Source organism: Ursus maritimus, unplaced genomic scaffold, assembly GCF_017311325.1.
Source record: "Ursus maritimus isolate PB19 unplaced genomic scaffold, ASM1731132v1 scaffold_16, whole genome shotgun sequence".
Classification (NCBI taxonomy): Eukaryota; Metazoa; Chordata; class Mammalia; order Carnivora; family Ursidae; genus Ursus; species Ursus maritimus.
Genome location: NW_024424008.1, coordinates 11,399,252 through 11,421,232, shown reverse-complemented (window position 1 = coordinate 11,421,232; position 21,981 = coordinate 11,399,252). Strand labels below are relative to the sequence as shown.

At 37.7% G+C, this 21,981-nt stretch overlaps 1 protein-coding gene across 7 annotated transcripts in view; it reads right to left on the bottom strand.

The window, feature by feature from the left end:
- The window catches only part of ACER3 (alkaline ceramidase 3), a 166,821-nt gene that overhangs the window by 73,643 nt on the left and 71,197 nt on the right, over nt 1-21,981 (bottom strand). For all 7 annotated transcript variants that reach the window (XM_040630883.1, XM_040630880.1, XM_040630881.1 and 4 more), the window contains 2 exons: nt 16,958-17,010; nt 141-193 (listed from right to left, as the gene is read on the bottom strand). In XM_040630883.1, coding sequence (XP_040486817.1) covers nt 141-193; nt 16,958-17,010 — 106 coding nt within the window. The remainder of the gene's footprint in view (nt 1-140; nt 194-16,957; nt 17,011-21,981) is intronic.

Genomic DNA, 21,981 nt, shown 5'->3' with positions numbered 1-21,981 from the left:
TCACAGAAGTTATAACCTTTTACACTATTACCATCTCCCAGTATAATGTAACAGGGTTAACTATGTTACTTAATCCCCTATGAGGTGAAAATAAATTTTAAAATATATTAAACAACTGAATTTTAACCATAAGTACTTACATGCAGTACACAAATATACAACAGCTGTAAATCATTGGGAGTTCATCCAATAGCTATAAGAAACAAAGAAAGAGGACTTGAATATAGAGGTGCAATTATTATACAAACCAAAATAAAACATCAGAATGATTATGATAGTCACCTCTTATTATCTAATATCTTTTACCAAGTCTTTCGTATATTTCACATCTAAGTACTCTGAGTGTTGGGGAAGGTCACTGGAAGGACGTGAGTGTCAGCTGGATGTGAGCTGGACTCAGGTGACTGGAGGATCCTCACGCCCTCCTATCCTTGGAAGAGGAGTCCCGCTCATCTTTCTTGCTCCCAGAGGCTGTTCCAAGGACAGAGTCTTGAGATAGTGATGTGGTGTTGAAAACACCTGTATGGTATACTTGACTGAACCGAATTAAGGCCTCTTTACAAACTTTTAGGGTTTGGTGGGCTGGTGGGGATCCATTGTGGCCACCCAAGATGAGCCTTGTATGTAGGTACTCTCTGCTTATTAAAACTGCTATCTACCAACCAGGAGTGGCCTGCCTCTTTCTACCACCTTTCCCTGCCCTCTCCTTATGAGGGCTGGTTTACCGTCACTTAACAAACAAGCTTGTCCGTCTATCTATCTATCCTAATGTACACACCTAAGTAGGATGCCTGACTCACTGGACCACTCAGATCATTCAGTACCACAAACTATGATGTCATACCTCCAGGAAAGAATGTCTACCATCTATAGGTCTGTGGGTCCTATCAATATTCTTTTGCATTTTCCCTTTTCCTAGAACACCTAAGATGGATAAAATGACCACTAATATATATAAGAAGGGATATTAATGGCTGGGAAAGTCATTTAGTTAATCTAAGTAACCTATGTTTCTGAAAAAAATTATTATTAGCAGTAATAATAACAGCTATTATGTATTAAACTACAAGCTAGATTATGTATTAAACTACAAGCTAGACACTAAGCTAAATGTTATTTAGGGTTATTTCTAAGGTTATTCACTAAGGTTATTTCTAATCCTTAAACCAATCCTATAAAATTTACTTATTCAGTAGATATGCATTTAATTAATTATTTAATAATATATCTAATATGTACCAGACAATGTGTTAGTTGCTGAGGATATAATGAAAACAAGACACAGTCAATGCCTTCACAGTCTAGTGAGGGAGGGAAATGAAAAACATGTGATTAAATATAAAAGATTCCAACAAAAGGGGCACACACAAGCCAGAGAAGGTGGTGGCAGGAAATGAAATGGGGTGGTAGAGAAATACATTCTAGGAAGAAGGAAGAGAGTTTACGCAGAGTAATTTATTCTGGTAAATTACTGGAATAATGAAATAGCATATGTGCAGGGTCTGACGGTTAGGTGTTTTGCATTTATTAGCTCATTTAAGTTTAACAACAATTCTAAGGTAGGTCCTATTATCTCCATCCCAAGACGAGAACTCTGAGGTTTAGACAATTTTAGTAATTTGTTCAAGATCACAGAGCTAGTAAGTAATGGAGCCAGATTTTAAACTGACTCTGGAGCATACCTCTATATTATGTTGCCTCCAAAACCTTTCACTTGAATCACCTTCACATGTTCAAAAAAGTTGGCACAGTATCACAATATGCTGCAGATAAATCTACCACAAGGTTTATGATACACAGAAGATTCTTCTATTTAAAATTTTGAACCATGATCTCCTGGCTTTATATTAAACATCTTCTGCATTTATATCTTCTTTATTTCAGTTTTCGTGTGCTAGCAAAATAGTTGTGTAATTATTTGGCCTTTCCACAATGTATTACTGGGGTATTTAAATGGCCCACTTTGGGGGATCGTCTATTCCTGTATTTGGAGGATAGGACATAAAAAGATCTGCTTTCTCCATATTATCCCATAGGTCTATCTATACAGTCTATAAAGGCAGTTGAAATAATTGTCATTCTTTTATTCAATCGTTGGACAAATATTTATTAAGCACCTACTATGTGCCTGAAACAATGCTATGTGCAGGAGACAAGATAACCCTTGCTCTTACGATGTTTTTCAATCTAGCCAGGGTGAAAGACACTAGACAGTTAACTGCACAAAAATAAATATTTAATTACAATTATGATAAGTGCCATGATGGAAAAGTACAGAGTACCATGACCAAAAAACAGTGGTCCTCATGTAAGGAGTCATGAAGATTTTCCTTAAAGAGGTGACACATAAACTGAGTCCTGAAAAATATGCAGATATGAGTAAGGTGCAGAGGGTTTGAGGGGAAGATGAGAACCCCTAAGCAGTGGGAACATAATGTGCGAAGGTCCTGCTGCAGGAAGGGAATTTAAAAAACTGAAAAATGTCCACTGTGATTGAAGCTTAATTAATGATGAAGAGAAAGGATATAAAATGAGGCTGGAAAGATAAGCAGCAAATAAATCAGGCAAATGTTATACGCTGAAAGGGATTCTTAATTTTATCTTAAAAGTAATGGCAAGCCACTGAAAAGGTTTAAGCTGGGTGGCGATCTTCATCAGCTTGGGCAGCAACAAAATACCTTAGACTGGGTACCTCAAAAACAGAATTTATTTCTCACAGTTCTGGAGGTTAGGAAGTCCAAGATGATGGCACAGATTTGGTGCTTGGTGAAGTTTCTCTTCTTGGCTTGCAGACAGCTGCCTTCTCACTTATTCTCACATGGTAGAGAGAGGGGAGAGAGAGCCAGCTCTCTGGTTTCTTCTTAGAAGGGCACTAATCCCATCATGAAAACCCCACTTCATAACCTCATCTAAACTTATGACTATCTTAAGGCCCCATCTCCACAAATACTGTCACACAGGGGACTAGAGATTTAACATATGAATTCTGAGGGGATACAATTCAGTCCACAGTGGTGGTAGCAGTGTGTTTAAAATACATGTTTTATTATTTTTCAGGTATGGTGAAGCCAACAGATCAGGAGATAACTGCCATTGAAAAGAGAGTTTGTTATTCACAGTTCCTAAGAAGAGACATGCCACGCCAAGCAGGGCCACATGGGAAAGCACCAGCATCAGTCAGGAGGCAGAACGAGCAAGGGGAAAGCATGGATGACAACCTTTACTGTGGTTTCCCAAAGAAAGGCCACGTAAGAGAGGGCAAGCAGGCTTAGCATTGGCTAATTTGAATAACTGCATCAGGCTCTAGGGTCTAGGGGCTATCTTTAGTTGTCTGGTACCTGGCCCTGGGGTGATTAGAGCAGAGGAATACTATCTCCTGGAGTGTAAGAGTCAGAAAAAGAAGGTGGTTTAGAGTATAGGCTCCGGATTGGTTAGTCTGAATATGAAAGGTGCCATCCAGGGTGAGTTATTTGCTATATCTAAGAAATGGCCACCCCTGGAAGGGACAGTCTCTCCCTACTCAGTGAGGCTCCAGATGCCAGAGTATCAAGAATACAAAAAATAAGAAAATACAGTTATTACGGAATGAATGTTTGTGTCCTGCCCAAATTCACATGTTGAAACCCTAATCCCCAATCCAACAGTATTTGAAGATGGGGCCTTTGGGGGGTAATTAGGATTAAATGAGGTCAAAGGGTAGGGGCCCTTATGATGGGATTAATGCCCTCACAGGAAGAGATACCAGACAGCTTGCAAGAACCCAGAGAAAGACAAATACCATGATTTCACTCAAATGTAGAATTTAAGAAACAAAGCAGAAAACAAAGAAAAAAAAATAAAAGAGAAACAAACCAAAAAACAAACTCTTAACTATAGAGAAGAGATTGTTACCAGAGGGGAGGTGGGTGGGAGGATGAATGAAATAGGTGAAGGGGATTCAGAGTACGTTTATGTTAAAAATAAATAAATAAATAAGAGTACAGTTATCTTGATGAGCACTGAGTAACATATTGAACTGTTGAATTACCATATTGTATGCCTGAAACTAATAAAACACTGTATATTAACTAAACTGAAATTACAACAAACAAACAAAGGTCATTTAACCAAAAAACAAACCAAAACAAAACAAAAACGAAAAACAAAAAGGAGTGGCTACCTGTAAGCCAGGAATACAGCTCTCACCAGACCCAACCATGCTGGCACCCTGATCTCAGACTTCAAGCCTCCAGAACTATGAAAAAATATATGTCTATTGCTTAAGCCACCTAATCTACAGTATTTTTGTACGGCAGCTCCAGCTGACTAATACAATAATAAACATCAGATGCCAGATCAGGTACGTGTGGAGAGCGTTCTGCAGGGAAAGAGCACAGTTGTGGGAGGGCTACCTAGTAGGTTATAGCAGGCCAGGTCAAGGAAAGTGGCTACTTGGATTAAGGTCGTGGAATTGAGAATAGACATAAGTAACTAGACTTGAGAAATATTTAGGAAGTAAACTAATCAGGGATTTATGATTGATCTGATATAAAGGTGAGGGAGAAGAAACTCCCAAGGATAACTCCTAGGTTTCTTGCCTAAGTACCACAGTTGATGACAGTACAGTTTACTGAGATTGTGAGAACAGAGAAAATTACAAGAACAATTTCGACATGTTGAGTTTGAGGTACCTGTGAGACAGCCAAGTGGAAATGTCAATCAGGCAACTAGAAATACAAATCTGTAGCTCAGAAGAAAAGTCTGGACTCCAGATGTTGGCTGCTTGTTTATTTGTTTAGAGAAACTAAATTAAGCATATGTTAAAAGGGCATGGATTTTAAAATCTGGGTAATACAAATACAGAAGTCTTATTTCAAAACTGTAAGTAGCAAAATTATGACTGGTAAAAGAGCATAGAGTTCCAGGTTGAAGGTGGGGCGCGTGACTGAAGGTGAGTCTGGAGAGGTAGGCAGGGGCCAGATCACAGCCTGAGTTTCAAATTCATGAGCCTGATCTATGGGAAGTATTAAAGATGGTTTAAAAAGTGGTATGCAGGGGCGCCTGGGTGGCACAGTGGTTAAGCGTCTGCCTTCGGCTCAGGGCGTGACCCCGGCGTTATGGGATCGAGCCCCACGTCAGGCTCCTCCGCTATGAGCCTGCTTCTTCCTCTCCCACTCCCCCTGCTTGTGTTCCCTCTCTCGCTGGCTGTCTCTATCTCTGTCAAATAAATAAAATCTTAAAAAAAAAATAAAAAATAAAAAAAATAAATAAAAAGTGGTATGCATCCTGGAGAGCAGAGACTGCATTTTACATGTCTCATGTCTAACACTTAAACAAAGCCTAGCAAACACTGCTCAAAGAATGAAAACTATTAGTTTTGTTTGTAGGAACAGTATTTCTGTTCCGGTGTGACAAATGGATAGGGGACGCAGGGACACCAATTAGGAAAGAGTTACAGAAATCCGGATTGGAGATGATGGATTAAGGTCGTGGCTGTTTAGATAGCAAGAGCTAGATGTATTTCAGCTTTCAGTGTTTTTAGAAGTGAGAAAGCCGAAGAAATTAAAGATGAATCATGAGTTTTAGGCTTGGGCTTTCAGTGTAAGGTGGTTCCATTCACTGAGATAGAGAGCAAAGGAGGAAGAAGGATAATATTTATAGCCAGAACATCTGTTATTTACATTATAAAATCTGAATTAGCTTACATGAATTACCTAGCAGTTATGCAATTTTTGTTTTTGTATTACAAAGAAAATTATAGGTGAACACACATTTTTCGTTGGTTTTATTTTATTTTTACTTATGAGAAGAGGGTGAATACATTCATTTTTTTAACTAGCATCTACTTCTTTTTTCTAATATCAAACATATATGCTAAGTAAAGAATACTTAGAAAAAGCAGAAGAACACAAAGAAAAATTCCACATGGCTGAAGAAATTAAGAAATTGCCTTTAACTTTACCCTCCCCAGGGTTATCGATAACTGTATATATGTCAGTTAGTGAAAGCAAAAAAGAATGAGTTGAATGAGTGAATAGATGAAAAGAAAATCTGGGAGAAGTCTCCTAAAAACTTGAAACTTTTATACTCCAACCACCAGCAATGCAAGACAAAGTCCTAAGATAGGTAAAGGAAACACAAATAAGTAAGACAAAACGTAGGTCCTCATCTTGTCTCTAACTTTCTGTGTAACTTCTAGTCAATTTACTTCACCTCTCCTGGGCTGTTTTCCATTTGTAAAATTTGTAGATTGGATGACATTTTAAAAATCCCTTCTAGGGGCAACTGGGGTGGCTCAGTCAGTTAAGTGTCTGCCTTTGGCTCAGGACATGATCCCAGGGTCCTGGGATTCAGCCCCATGTTGCGCTCCCTGCCCCTGCTCAGCGGTGAGCCTGCTTCTCCCTCTATTCCGTGTTTGTGCTCTCTCTCTTAAATAAATAAATAAAATCTTAAAAAAAATAAAAATAAAAATCTCTTCTAATATTAAAGTTCTATGATTCTAAATTGTTCTTTGGCACCTTTTACCCCTTACTTGAAGGCCATTCCTGGTGTCTCTATTCCTTCTTTAATGTTTTCCTCAAACCCATTCCCAAATGCATTGCTCTTGGCTAGTTGCCAAAAGGATGTGACATATTAATCAAGAGAAAGGAGTAAGTAATAGCTTAAAATATTACCCTTCACAGGGCACACATAATAGTACTCAAAGGAATGAATTACTAACAATTAATCAATAATGGTGGTTTCAGACATTCTAACTGGCTAAAGAAAAAGGAAGGAAATTAATACTTATTAAACACTTATTTACCAGATCCTATGATGACACTTTCACATATGCCAATCAACTGATCCCTACAATACTCCTACAGGTATTATTAAATCCATTAGATAGATGAGGAAACAAGCTCAGCAAGATTAAGTGGCATATCTATGCTCAAACAGCCAGCAAAGTGGTAGCAGAATCGGAACTGGAGCGAAAGCAGCCACCTAGCAATAGTAAATCTGGAGAAAATACCATCTAAGCTCCAAATCACTCTTAAGACAGAACTGTTAATATCTGCTTGTGCTCAGTTTAGGCAGAAGTAAAGAATGGGCATCCAAAGACAGCTATAACCAGCTAAGTTCAGGCTGGTGAAATGGTTCACTGACCACCAGGGTCTAGTAAGTGACAGCACTGTCATTTTGGACTTTGCGTCAGTGACTGTGCATAAAAAATAATGGCCTAACATAGCTGAGGCAACTTTATCCTGAAAGGAGACAAGAAGCCTTCAAGGAGTATTTACAATCATTTTATGTTTAAATTAGAGAGATGGGGAAGCTGTTTTAAAAAGCCCTTTAATACTGAGGATTCTTCCTTCCTAAATCATTGGGAAATTGGGTCATATATCATTTCTGTCCAGATAGGCAAGCACATAAAACCACAACTTTGTAGACCAAAAGAGGCAAGAAATAAGGCATCTATATAATCTGTCCCCAAAGTTGACAGAGTAGTATTACACTAATGATAAAGCACAAAATCAAAGATCTCAGGATGAAAGGCCATCTGGTCCATCCAAATGCTGTGTTATCTTGGTAACAATCTTATCACCAATTAAGTTTATATACCAATGAAAGTGTGCTTTCACTTCTGCTCCAAATCTGTTAATGGCTTACAGGGGATAAAGTCCAAGAGGCTTAGATCTGGCCTCTGATTAGCTTCCTAAACCACATCTCTTACTATTTAGTTCAATGGCTACTCAGAGCAGGTACTCAATAATGTAACAAATGTTAGCTATTATTACTGTTAGAACTGTCACCATCATCACCACATATTCCCATTCCATCCATGGCCACGACCACAAAGTGTTATTTGCAGTGCCCTGAGATGCCAGACATACTCTCAACTCTGTAGGTTCGAGTTGGCCTGGCAAACTCCTATTCATCTTTGAAGATGCAACTCAAACATGTGTCTGAGTCACCTGCGTGAAACCCGTTCTCTCACCTCCCTTCCCTAAATAATTTCTCTTTTCATTTCCATAGCATACTGTAGGTCCCTTTACTACTGCATTCACTAGCATAGTACCTTCACTCCGAGACCACAGATTCCTTGATGAAAGGACTATATCATCTTTACCTATGCATACCTCTTGCCCAGGTACTAACTGCTGAACTAATAAAAGTGTCTGTCCAGCTTATGCTTGGGCACCTCCAAGGACAGAGGACTCAAGATCTCTGAAGGAAGCTCTTACCGTCTACTAGCTCAGGAAATTCTTCCTCATGTTGAGCAAGATGTCTCTTTACCTTTAATACCACTAGGACCACAAAGAATAAATCGAATCCTTTTCAACATGTCAACCCTTCAAACACTGATTCATAAAACATTTATGTAGTGCTATGTGCCGGGTAAGTATGGGATACGTCAAGGTCAACCAGAGAGAGTCCCTGCTCTTAGGTAACTCACATTCTGATACAGAAGAAAGATATAAATATATTTATAAAACAAAAGATAAGGGCAGTAACAGAGAAGCACAGAGTGTTGTAGAACATACGAACGGTACATATCCAACCCTAGGGCCATGGAAGGCCTCCTAGAGGAGCTGCCACTTTGGCTAAGACTTTAAAGGATGAACAGGAATTGTCCAAGGGAGAGAGGGCAGTGCAATAGGGCCAGACATGAAAAATGCATAGAACTGAGAGAGAGTCTGATACGTACAGCTGAGTGGGTGGCATGTCTTCTCGTCTTCAGGCTAAATGTTCCCAGTTCCTTCCCCTCAAGCATCATGACTGGAGTTTTAGTTCTTTCACCATTCTGGTGTTTCTCATTTGAGCACAAACCAGGTCAGTCCTCGGAAGTGAAATATTGTCATGATCTACTCAGCACACAGTAGGGGAGCCTATCCCTTCCCTCACTCAGATACTTAGTCTAGCCTTGTCTCTGCACATTCATGCAATTGCTTCTTTATATATGTGATAGACACACACTACCTTCCAGGGTTTCTGTTTTAGGAATAACATGATGGACAACAGGAATGATCCTAGAAATTTAAAAACTTACCTAAGTCTTAGAAAATATGTGTTAAAGAAAATGTCACAGGTAGTCATATGTACAGAATTAGAATAGATATGTTTTGTAAATTATTCTGGTTATCTGTTACTGTATACCAAACCACCTTAAAACTCAGTGGCTTAAAACACCAATAAATACTTTGCTTATTAATATGCACTTTGAGCAGAACTGGGAGGGAGTAGTTCATCTCTCCTTCATTCAGGGTCAGCTGGGACAGCTCAAAGGCTGGGCGTGGAATCATCTAAAGGTTTACACACTCAAATTTGGGGTAGTTGATGCAGCTGCAGCCTGGGGACTTCAGGTGAGGTTCTGGTAGGAACATCTATACATGGCCTTTCCATATGGCTGACTGGCTTCTTTACAACATGGTGCTGGACTCCAGGGTAAGCATCCCAAGAGGATGAAGAAGAAGCTCTACTGCCTTTAGTGACTCACTCCTGGAAGTCATATAGCTTCATGTCCACCATAGTAACAGTCTTGCCCAGATTCAAGGGCAAGTAACAAAGATCCCACCTCTTGAGGAGAGTCAATATCACATTGTAAGAAAAGCAAGTGGGAGATATATTGGTGTTAACATCTCTGGAAAATACAATAATCTGCCACATAAATAAAACTTAAAATTGAATTAAATACCCACCTCCCAAGAACGGAAGGTAGTCTGCTCTAGGATGAAGGGTATTCAGATTGGCTTATTATCATTACTACTCCTCCAAAGCACATTTGGAGTCTATTTTAAAGTCCCTTTTCTTTTAAAACAAGCACAAACATGTATTTTTCTTATTAACAAAACTATTTCATGTTTATTACAGAAAATCTGAAAAACATAGAAATGCAAGAGAGAAAGAAATATAATTCCCTGTAACCCCACAATCCAGGGATAACTACTATCTAATATTTTAATGGATCTCTTTAGTTATTTACTCATGTGTTTAAATAAATGTCCTTCCTTCCCTCCTTAAACCCTTCCTCCCCTCCATTTACATATTTATTGGGCATATACCATGTGCCAGCACTAGTCTATATGCTACAGTACAGTAGTATTTAAGAGAAGTGGGATCTCTGCTCTCAAGAAGTCTACATTCTAGTCGGGGGAGACCATGCAGTGTGACTGGAATGCAGTAAACAATGCAGAGGAAGCGTAAAAACTGAAGTTGTAGAACTAGACCAGGGCCAGATCAAGTAGGCCACGGTGAAGAATTTAAATTTCACTTTAAGTGCAAAAGGATGTCTTGGAGAGTCTTCAGCAGAACAATGCGATCTGATTTAAAATTTAAAAGACTACCTTGGATGGCTGCATGGGCAACCTGTCTATTGCAGCACCCAGGAAATGAGATGGTGACGGCTTACACAAGGGTAGGCAACGTGAAAACAGAACACATTTTGCAGTTATATTTTTAAAATAAAACCAGAACAACGGCTAACAGATGTGATGTGAGGGATGAGGAGAAGAAAGCAGTCAAGGATGATCCCAGGTTTTTAGCTTCACCAACTGGGTGGATGATGGCATCACAGTGGATACTAGGGGAGGAACTGGTATGGAAAACGCAATAAAGAATTACATATTGCCCATATTAAAGGTTGAGATTTCTACTAGACATTGAAGTGGTATGTCAAACTTACACTTGATTATACAAATCTAGAGCTCAAAGATGACGTTCGAACTGGAGACGGATGTTTTGAAATCATCAGCATAAAAATCATACTTAAGGCCATGATATTATATAAGATCACCTCGGAGAGAATACAGAGAAGGTAGCCTAGGACTAAAAGAGCAGCCAGGGGTCCTCTCTACCTCAGCGCTGCCTGCAGAGGTGGCAGCCATCTCCTACTCAGCATCATGGCTGCCCTCAGACCTCTGGTAGAGCCCAAGATCATTAATTTTATAATGGACCAAGAAGTTCATCTGGCACAAGTCAGACTGATATACAAAAATTAAGCGCAACTAGTGGAAACTCAGGGGCATTGACAATAGGGTGCACAGAAGATTCAAGGGCCGGACCTTGATGCCCAACACTGGTTACAGGAGCAACAAGAAAACAAAGCTTCCCAGTGGCTTCCTGAAGTTCCTAGTTCACAACATCAAAAAGCTTGAAGTGCTGGGGTGCCTGGGTGGCTCAGTCGGTTAAGCATCTGCCTTTGGCTCAGGTCATGATCCCAGGGTCAAGGGATCTAGCCCCTCAACCAGCTCTGCACCCAGCAGGGAGTCTTGCTTTTCTCCTCCTCCCTCTGCTCCTCCCCCTACTTGTGCTCATGTGTGTATGTGCGTGCTCTCTCTCAAATAAATAAAATCTTAAAAAAGAAAAAAAAAAGAAGTTTGAAGTGCTAACATGCAACAAATCTTACTGTGAAGAGATTGCTCATAATGTCTCCTCTAAAAACCACAAAGCCATTGTGGAAAGAGCAGCCCAGCTGGCCATCAGAGTCACCAATCCCAATGCCAGCGAAGACAATGAACAGACAGCTTCTGTGCATGTCATATTTGTTTTAATACAACCATAAAACCACACACACACACACACACACACACACACACACACACACAGAGTCCAGTGAGGTAAGGAAGAAGGCTGAGGGAATTTTCTTTTATATAAAGGAAGAAGGCTGAGGGAATTTCCTTTTACATAAAGGAAAAGTGGGAAGGCCAAACAAGTGCTTCACAAAGAAAAAAGCAAATATTGTGTGGAATGCTACTGAGAGGTCAAATAAGATAGAAATGTATTTATTGGTTTTGGCAAGATGAAGGTCACTGGTGACCTTGACAATAGCAGTTTCTGTGAAATGAAGGGAATACCTAACTGGAATGGGAAGAAAAGAGAGGGAGGTTATGTGTAGACAGAGCAGAGACATTCAAGTGCTTTTGATATGAAAGGGAACCAAAAAATGATTCAATAGCTGGAGCTGGACACAGTGTCAGGGAGAAGTAATTTTTAAAGAAGGGGAGTTATTTGAGTATGTGTGTAAGCAGATGGCAGTGAATGAGTGTGGTGACTTTCTAAAGACTGGGGGAGCAAGTGACTGGGCTGGAGCATGTAACTGCAGGCTTGAGTCTTTGAGTTGGAGAGAGGGGACACTGGCCTTTGAGAGGAGTTGGGACATTTCTTCTACAATAATAGGAGGAAGATGATAGTGGTAAAAAGACGAGGGAGTTTTTTATTAACTTCTTCTATATTCCTGGTGAAATATTGAAGATATCAGTGAGGAGAAGGGGATATGAGGCAAGAAAGACATAAATAGAAATCTAAAAAGAGCAGCAAGTGTGAAATAATAGTTCTGAAGAATGGAAATTGAAACTGTCAAGGAAATGTAATGGTACCATCTTATGGCACTGAGTGGTTATTTGAGATTTTTGTTCAATAATTTAAAAGTGAGATCACTTAAAAAAGGGATATAATTTCTAGGGGCGCCTGGGTGGCACAGCGGTTAAGCGTCTGCCTTCGGCTCAGGGCGTGATCCTGGCGTTCTGGGATCGAGTCCCACATCAGGCTCCTCTGCTATGAGCCTGCTTCTTCCTCTCCCACTCCCCCTGCTTGTGTTCCCTCTCTCGCTGGCTGTCTCTATCTCTGTCAAATAAATAAATAAAATCTTTAAAAAAATAAAAAAAAATAAAAAAAAACAAAGGGATATAATTTCTAAAAGCAATATTTAGCTACTCAGTTCAGACACAGGATACACAGATAATTGAGCTTGATCAGAGCTGAATATTGCTCAGAAAGCAAGGGGCAAGGCTTTACAGATATTTTATGGGTGGGTGGGAGTTATTATAATTTTGAGCCACACACAGATTACATACTTTGTAACAAAGGAAAAGAAGTGAGGCAAAATGTATTTCCTTCCAGTCTTTTTTCTATTGTTTATAAAACTGAGATCACATTACATAAAGTTTTGTCTTTATAACAATAGTTATAAAGTTTTCAATAGTTTTCAAAATATTTTTTTAAAGATACTCAACCAGAGATCATGTTTACTTTTTTGTAAGATCATGTTTATTTTTAAAGTTAGCTTTATGACCAATGTGGGGCTCAAACTCATGATCCTGAGATCAAGAGTCACATTCTCTACTGACTGAGCCAGCCAGGTGTCCCTTAAAATATTATTTTAAATGGCAATAGTACATTTCAACACATAGATATATCACAGTATATATAACAATTTCCCTTTTGTTAAACGTTTGGATCATTTAAAAATCTTTACCATGTGTAACACTCTCACATATGTAACATACTTGTAAAACATCTTTTCCCTGTCTCTGATTACTTTTTTAGGAAGTATTCCTAGGAGTGTAATTACTGGGGTCAAAGAACATGTATACTGTTTTTTTTTTTAATTAAAAAAAAGTAATGTTTTGAAACAACTTCAAGGTACAGAAAAGTTTGAAGGACAATATAAGGAACTTTTTTAAATCTCTGAACCGTTTCAGTAAGTTGCTGACATGAAGTTCTATTACTCCCAAATACTCTAGTGCATGTTTCCTACAAAGATACTCACTTGGATTATATGCCTTGACCAAATGGAACTTATCACTGGAATGCAAGGTTGGTTCAACATATGAGAACCAATGTACTAGACGATACTAATACAATAAAGGAGAAAAATCACATGGTCATTTCAAGACATTCAGAAAAAAAAAATCTGAAAATTTCAACATCTTTTCATGATAAAAACACTCAGCAAACTAGGAATAGAAGGGAGCTTCCTCAGATTTAAAAAGGACATCCACACAAAACTCCAGCCAATACTATAATTAATGGTGAAAAACTAAAAGCTTTTTTCCTAAGATCAGGAACAAAACAAGGATATCTGCTCTCTCCACTTCTATTCAACAGTGTACTGGAAGTTCTATCCAGGGCAACTAGGCAAGAAAAATAAGTAAAAGGCATCCAATTGTTAAGGAAGACATAAAACAATCCTTATTTGCATATGACATGATCTTGTACACAGAAAGCCCTAGCAAATCCACATATGCACACACACAAAACTACTAGAGATAAAAAACAAGTTCAGCAATGTTTCAGGATACAATAACAATATGCAAAAATCACTGTTATTTCTATAAATTAGGCACGATAAATCAAAAAAATGAAATTAAGAAAATTCCATTTACAATACCATCAAAAACTATAATGCTTATTTATACATTTAACAAAAGAAGGTATGATTTGCAAACTATAAAACATCACTGAAAGAAATAAGAGACTTAAATAAATGGGAAGACATCCCATGTTCACGGATTGGAAGACAATATTAAGAACAGTATTAAATTTATAGTCTGCATAAAGTTATAAATTAGCATAAAATCATCTAATTAAAAGTTTTTAAAATATTTTATTACCAAAATGATGTTTATTGTAGATCATATGCAAAATAAAAGTAAATACAAAGAAAAAAATAAAGATAGCAATACTCTCCAAAGTGATAAATTCCAGTTAAGTTTTGGAAAAATTGATAAGCTGATCCTAAAATTCACAAGGAAATTCTTCAACAATTTTTAAAAAGAACAACAAATCTGGAGGACTCATAGCTCCTGATTTCAAAACTTACTACAAATCTACAGTAATCAAGGCTGTGTGGTACTGATACTGACATAAATAGAGACATACAGGTCAATGGAATAGAACCAAGAGTTTGAAAGTCAAGAAATAAATTAATACATTTATGATTGCTTGAGTTTAGACAGGGGTGCCAAGACAATTCAATGGGGAAAGAACAGTCTTTTCAGTGAATGATTCTGGGGCAACTGGATACCCACATGCAAAAGAATGAAGCTAGACCCGGACCTCATATCACATTTTAGAAAAATTATTTAAAATGGATTAAAGAATCAGGAGAATATTGTTAAAATGTCCATACTACCCCAAGTGATCTATAGATTTAATGCAATCCCTGTCAAGATATCAACAGCATTTTTCACAGAACTAGAAATGGAAAAACAATCCACAGAACGGAAGAAAACTGTGAACTATGTATTCAAGAAGGGTCTAGTATGCAAAATACATAAGGTACTCTTACAACTCAATGATAAAAAGGCAAACAACACAATTTAAAAATGGGAGAAGGATCTGAACAGACATTTCTCCTATGAATATACAAATGGGCAATAAGCACGTGAAAAATGTTCAACATCACTGGTCTCTAGGGAAATGCAAATCAAGACCACAATGAGATATCACATCACATCCAGCAAGATGGCTATAATCAAAAGGAAGAACAATCACTAGTATTGGCAAGGATATAGAGAAAATCGCTGGTGGGAATGTAAAATGGCACAGCCACTTTGAAAAGCAGTCTTGTAGCTCCTCGAAAGGTTAAATGCAAAAAAATAAAATAAAATAAAAAATTTTAAAGGTTAAATGCAGAATTACCATGTGACCTAGCAATTCCACTTCTAATAAATATATATCTGAAATAACTGAAAACATATATCCACATAAAAACTTGCACACCAATGTTCACAGAAGCATTATGCATAAAAGCCATGGAGTGGAAATAACCCAAAGTCCATTAATTGATAAATGAATAAACAAAATGTGGTATATCTATGAATTGGAATATTATTCAGCCTAAGTCAAAGAAGCCAGACATAAAAGGTTACACACTATATGATCCATTGTTATGAAATGTCCAGAAGAGGCAAATCCACAGAGACAGAGAGTAGATTAGTGGTTGTCAGAGGCTAGGTGGAGGGAGTAATGAGGAGAGACAGTTAATGGGCATGAGGTTTCTCTCTGGGGTGATGAAAGTGTTCTGTAATTAAATAATGGTAATGGCTTCACAATTTTGTAAGTATACTTAAAACAATTAACTTACATACTTTAAAATGGTTAATTTTATGGCATGTGAGTTATATCTTTTAAAAAAAAAAAAGACACTCATCTACATATCCACAATACTACCAACAAAATCAGGGTATGAAGATTGATTTACTACTACCATATAGTCCTCGGACCTCATTTACGTTTTTCTAAGTGTCCCAATAATACCATAAATGAAAGCATACACACACACACACACACCCATCCAGTGAGAATTGCACACTGTATTTAGTTGTCATGTCTTTTTGGTCTCCTTCAATCTTAAACAGTTCTCTAGTCTTTTATTATTTATTATAAATATATGTTGAATATCAGAATCAATCCTAAGAATTAATTCTTATACATTTAAATAGTGTAATCAATAATTCACAAATCCTTCTGGAATAGCACTATCCTATATAGCAGCCACCAGCCTTATGTAGCTACTGAGCACTAATCTAAATTGAGATATACTCCTTATTAGAATATATTGGGTTAAATAAAATATATTATTATAATTAATTTTACTTATTTCTTTTTAACATGGACTTTCTTAATGCAGCTATCAAAAAAATTTTAATTACATATATACTCCCATTATATTTCTACTGCACAGTGCTGTTCTATGAGTTTCTGGGTTAGCGATGGGGAATAAAGACGTCAAAAGATTGAGGACTAGATATATGGCCTCCTAGAGCAAGGACAGTAAATAAAAATCCTTGCATAGCTCTAAAACTTTGCTAGCTAGAGGAACTAACCACTCAAACGGATGCCATTAGAGAGACATGAGGAAACACAGGCATCACAGAATATATTATCTTAGTGAATTGTCTTCTTAAAATGTCTCCAGGGGTCTCTACTCTCTAATTCTGCTCTAACATACATGTCTGCACAGAGGAGGTCAAAAGCTATAGTGCTCTCACTTGTTTTCTCTATGGACAACTAATTTATTTGCTTGCCTCTTGACTTCACTTAGCCAATTTGAATCCTCTGGCCTGAAGTAAAATCTCCAGAGATTTGCAATCTCTTTTTTTTTCCTTTGGTCTCTTATCTCAATAGCACCCTCTAGCAATGTACTCTTTCCTCACATCTGAAGTATCTCTGGGTGAAGAGAAATAAGCATTTAGTTAATTTTGTCATTACTGACCTGCATTTCATATTTCAGAGTCATGTGGAAGCACCAGGATCCCATTCCTACCACTGAAATTAAAACAAATAAAAGAAGACGATTAGCATGAAATTCTTTGGGGATGGTCAGAGTGACGTGAGAAGATAATAAGACAATACAAAGCACTGAATTTTAAGAACAAAGTTTATGAAATCAATGGCAGGATACAGCAGACTCTGCATAAGTTCTATAATTGATGAAATTTTGGTATAGAAAAAAAACCAAGAAATTCTCACAAATTCCCTCCACTAAGTGGACTTACTGGATTAATCAACATTCTCTATTCTTCCTATAAAATATACTACCTGATACTCAGGATAAGCTTTTTTTTTTTTTTTTTTAATAAAGGAGACAGAAGTTTATTGACTACACCACACGGGAGCAGTGGACAGGACAAGCAAAGGAGAAACTGCCTGCCTCCCAGGATAAGCTTTACAGCTTAAATATTACAGGATAATGTTTATAGCTAGTTAGCTACTCTAGAACTTTCTTGTACTTTTATCCAAATAGCTGAATTGTATACTTACTAAGAGCCAGTTACGTTTGTTATAGGACATCTAAATACGACTGCAAAAAGAGAACTGCTGTTTCTACAAAAACTATTTAAAATGCTTAAAACAGACTCAATAAAAGAGAGTTGCTAACGAAAATTGCTGTGAATTAAGTGTGGGTAAGATACCTGTTAAATTGAGAAAAATGGTAAAAATCTAAAGAGTCCACATTTAGGTCTCAAAGTTCTTCCCAAGTGCCTCCATTTTAAATAAACTGTTTTCATTTTAGGGTTTTTAAAAATTTTGTTTTTTAATGCAAAAAAAGCTAAGTAGAAATATAACTAGGATCCCATATTTAAAGGCCACGCCAGATTATATAACTGTTTTAATTAAAATAAAATTTTAAGGTAGGTACATACATAATTTAACGATAACTCTGTTTTGAATTTTTAAAAATTAGCTGGCCAAATATCAGTCCCTATTACACCTATCCTATACCCTGTCTCCAATCCTGTAGTCTATGTCTCTGCTTATTGAAATGTTACACAACTTTGGGGCACCTGGCTGGCTCAGTCAGAAGAGCATGAGACTCTTGATCTTGGGGTAGTGAGTTTGAGCCCCACGATGGGTGTAGAGATTACTTAAAAAAAACACACGTAAAAAAACCCTTTAAAAAAAAACCAAACTTTAAAAAAACCATGAAATCTTACACAATTTTTAGATCCAATTTGCTCATTCCTGTTAGCTTCTTCTTTTGAAACAATTTCAAACTTCAGAAATGTTTAAAGAGTAGTAAACTGCTGTGTATGTTCTATTCAGAATCACCATTTCTTTCTTTTTTTTTTAAAGATATTATTTATTTATTTGACAGAGAGAGCGAGCACAAGCAGGGGAGCAGCAGGCAGAGGGAGAGGGAGAAGCAGGCTCCCTGGGGCTCAATCCCAGGACCCTGAGATCATGACCTGAGCCGAAGGCAGACACTACACCGACTGAACCACCCAGGCGCTCCAGAATCACCATTTCTAACATTTTGATATCTATATCCACATACATATGTGTGTGTATAAATGTATATATGTATATATATGTATATGTACATATATAATTATTTTTATGAACCATTTATGAGTAAATTAGATACATCATATCCCTTTACCCTTAATACTTCAGTGTGTATCCCATATCCATTTGAAATATCACCTCCTAAGTCAAATCTTCCTCTGCTTCCTCCTCCATTCAGACAACCATATAAGGCATGTAAGAAATAGTGTTTGGCTAGGCCAGTAGTTACCAGATTTGGAGAATTCTATTTTACCTAGAGCCCCTTGTTCTAGAAACTTCTGACTCAGTGGCTACTCTGGTACCCGTATTTTAAAGGCCCACCAATGATTTTGCTGAACATCAAAAGCCAAAGATCAATGTTAAATTCTAAAATTCATTAAGGGCAGGGTCCAGGTCTCTAGAGTTCACTAAAGAATCTCCAGAACCTAGCACAGTGCTGAACATATAAAGAACGCTTATTAAGTACTTGCTAACTGGTTGATTTTTTTTTCTTCCTCCTCAATGATCCAGCACTTCACATTAGAGTATGTGTATTGGTAGTAGAGGGTGGTAAGGAATGTCCCTGAATTGAGAAAATAATAGAAGAAATGAGTTCCAAAGAGGAAAAAATGTTATTTGGGTAGAATGTGCACAATAAGAACAGAAAGGTTTGCCTCACAAGGTGACATTTGAGATAGAACTTAAGAGAGATTTGCAGGCAAATAAGGTGAGGGAGAACATGCAAGTGGAGAATATACATACAGTTGGAGTAAAGGTGTGGAGATATGGACAATATTTAGGAATAAGCATGTCATTCAATAGGGCTGGAGTGAGTATCAGACAGGAACAGAAAAAAAGGCAGAAAGGTGAGCTGGTAGCATAGATAGTGTTTTTTAGTTTGCACCTGTAATACCAGTGCCAGGTATGGTACTTTATATACTCTACCTTCAAACGTTTCAAAATATCTACAAGGTATTCCCACATTATTATTCCCATTTTGTAGACAGGAAGAAAGTGATGTTTGGAAACGTAAATAGCAAGTAGCACAGCTCAGATTAGAAACAAAGACTGTCTGCCCTAAAGCCTTTCCTTGTATCACACCTACTCCTGGGAGCAATTAAGAGAAATATCAGAATTTTGATAAGGTTCTAGGGTGGCAAGTGTCCAAAAGAATAGAATTTTTACTTAGGAGAAGAATGCATGGTGTCCTGCGCCACCTGTGAAGTTAGTAAGGAGAAGTCTAGGTAAGAAAAAATACAGATTCTCAATTAGAATGAGGACGATAAAAATGGAAATAAAGAGGCTGTTCTAGAGATCACAAAGATAGAACCCGAAGACTTGGCTTATGGAGGGATATGGGAGTTCTGAGAGTGGGAGGAAGGGGACTAGTCAAGGATGAAATTGTGGTTTTGTGCGCAGGACCTAACGGAACTTGCAGCACAGGAAACGAGAGCAGGAGGTGGTTTGCAAAGGGAAGGAGAAAAATAAACGAGGATGCCCAGAAGCGTGCCTCTGATGTGAGCCAGATGGGCAACTCAGCCACATGCCCACATTCCACAAGAAATCAAAGGAGAGTTCAGGAAGCATTTTGGTTACCTCCCCTCTAATCAATGGTTAACCTAGGTGCTCTCCAGACACATTAAAATACTGGAAAGAAAATGAGGAGTGCCTGGCTGGCTCAGTCAGCAGAGCATGGGACTCTTGATCTCAGGGTTGTGAGTTCAAGCCCCATGTTGGAGGGGCTTGTAGAGATTACTTAAAAATAAAACCTTCAAGTATACATAACAGGAAAACGAGACCAAGAGGATTAACAGTGATAACTGAGTCTCTTAAAATAATTTATCATACTGACTATACCCAGATCCCGGGGAAAACTATGATGTGCTTATATGCTTTAATGGGGAAAAATGGAGTAATAATCCTTTTAGCTGTAAATCCCAAGTAGTCACAAAAGCAAAAGAACAATTTTTAAAACCCCACCAAAATTAGTAATATCTACATAGTTTATTTTACTAAAAACTTTATTTATGAGTATGAATCTTAAAATGAAAAATAAGTTTGTAATTTAAGGCTGTACATAAAATTGTCTTGACAAGATACAGGTATCTAGAAATTATTCTCCAGAAACTACTGGTTCTGCTGTATAAACTTTAATAAGTCAAGGCTGATCCAAAACTTAAGAAGAGATTATTTTGTGGTAAGAATATGAATCAAGACAGAATCAGAGACACCAAATAAAATCCTTTCAAAAGCAAGATGTGGAAATATAAGATTCAAACTTATTTTCAATAGATAAGAAATGAGAGCAAGGTATGATTTCAGGTTTTGTTATTCAACTCAGGAAAAGACAGGAGAAAGTATTCTGTAGATATTCAATATTATCTTTTTCTCAAAAGAATACATTTTCTATGGTTTTAAGAAGGCTATCGAAAGAAAAATCTCCAAATCAGCCTTGGAACCTATTTTTTCCTTTTTAAATTCTGAATCACAGAGGTGGTAAAAAAAACAAATTCAGTGTAAGCATATTCTCCCAACCACAATGCTCTCTAAAACCTGATAAAAAAAAAAAAACAATTAATGTTCCCTTAAGGTTAAAGTACATGGCTAGTTCACTTAGATTTTAGGTAAGTAAGTTAGAGATATTGGTATGTCAGGAAGAATGTAAGACTGGAACTCGTGATGACTAGGGGTTGAAGCCCCACTTCTGCTCAATGGGCAATCTTTTTTTTTTTTTTTAAAGATTTTATTTATTTATTTGACAGAGAGACAGCCAGCGAGAGAGGGAACACAAGCAGGGGGAGTGGGAGAGGAAGAAGCAGGCTCATAGCGGAGGAGCCTGATGTGGGGCTCGATCCCATAACGCCGGGATCACGCCCTGAGCCGAAGGCAGACGCTTAACCGCTGTGCCACCCAGGCGCCCCTCAATGGGCAATCTTAAATCCACATATCTGATCCTCAGTTCTTACCTATAAACCGTAAAGTAATATTCTCTTTTTCAATACTATGAGAATACATGTGACTATTATGTGCTCTTTAAGAAAAGTAACAGTTTTACAGATTAAATTCCAAAATCCATGTTTAGTCTAAATAAATTTATATAAATCTATAAATCTAAATGTAAGTCTAGGGGTCCATGAGTGGCTCAGTCGGTTAAGCGACCAACTCTTCATTTTGGCTCAGGTCATGATCTCAGGGTCGTGAGACAAAGGCCCAAGTCAGGGTACATGCTGTGAGTGGAGACTGCTTAAAATTCTCTCTCCCTCTCCCTCTTCCCCTCCCCCCACCCATCTCCCCCTCTCTCTTTAAATGAACGAATGATTGAATGAATAAAAGTCTGTATTTAGTCTAAATCTTTAGCCTAAGGTAATTCTCTGGCTCTGTGTGAACACTGAAGATTCTCATTTTTATCTATCAGTATTCCATATTGTCATCACCTCAGGACCGACACTCTCCTTCATTCCCTGAAGCAGC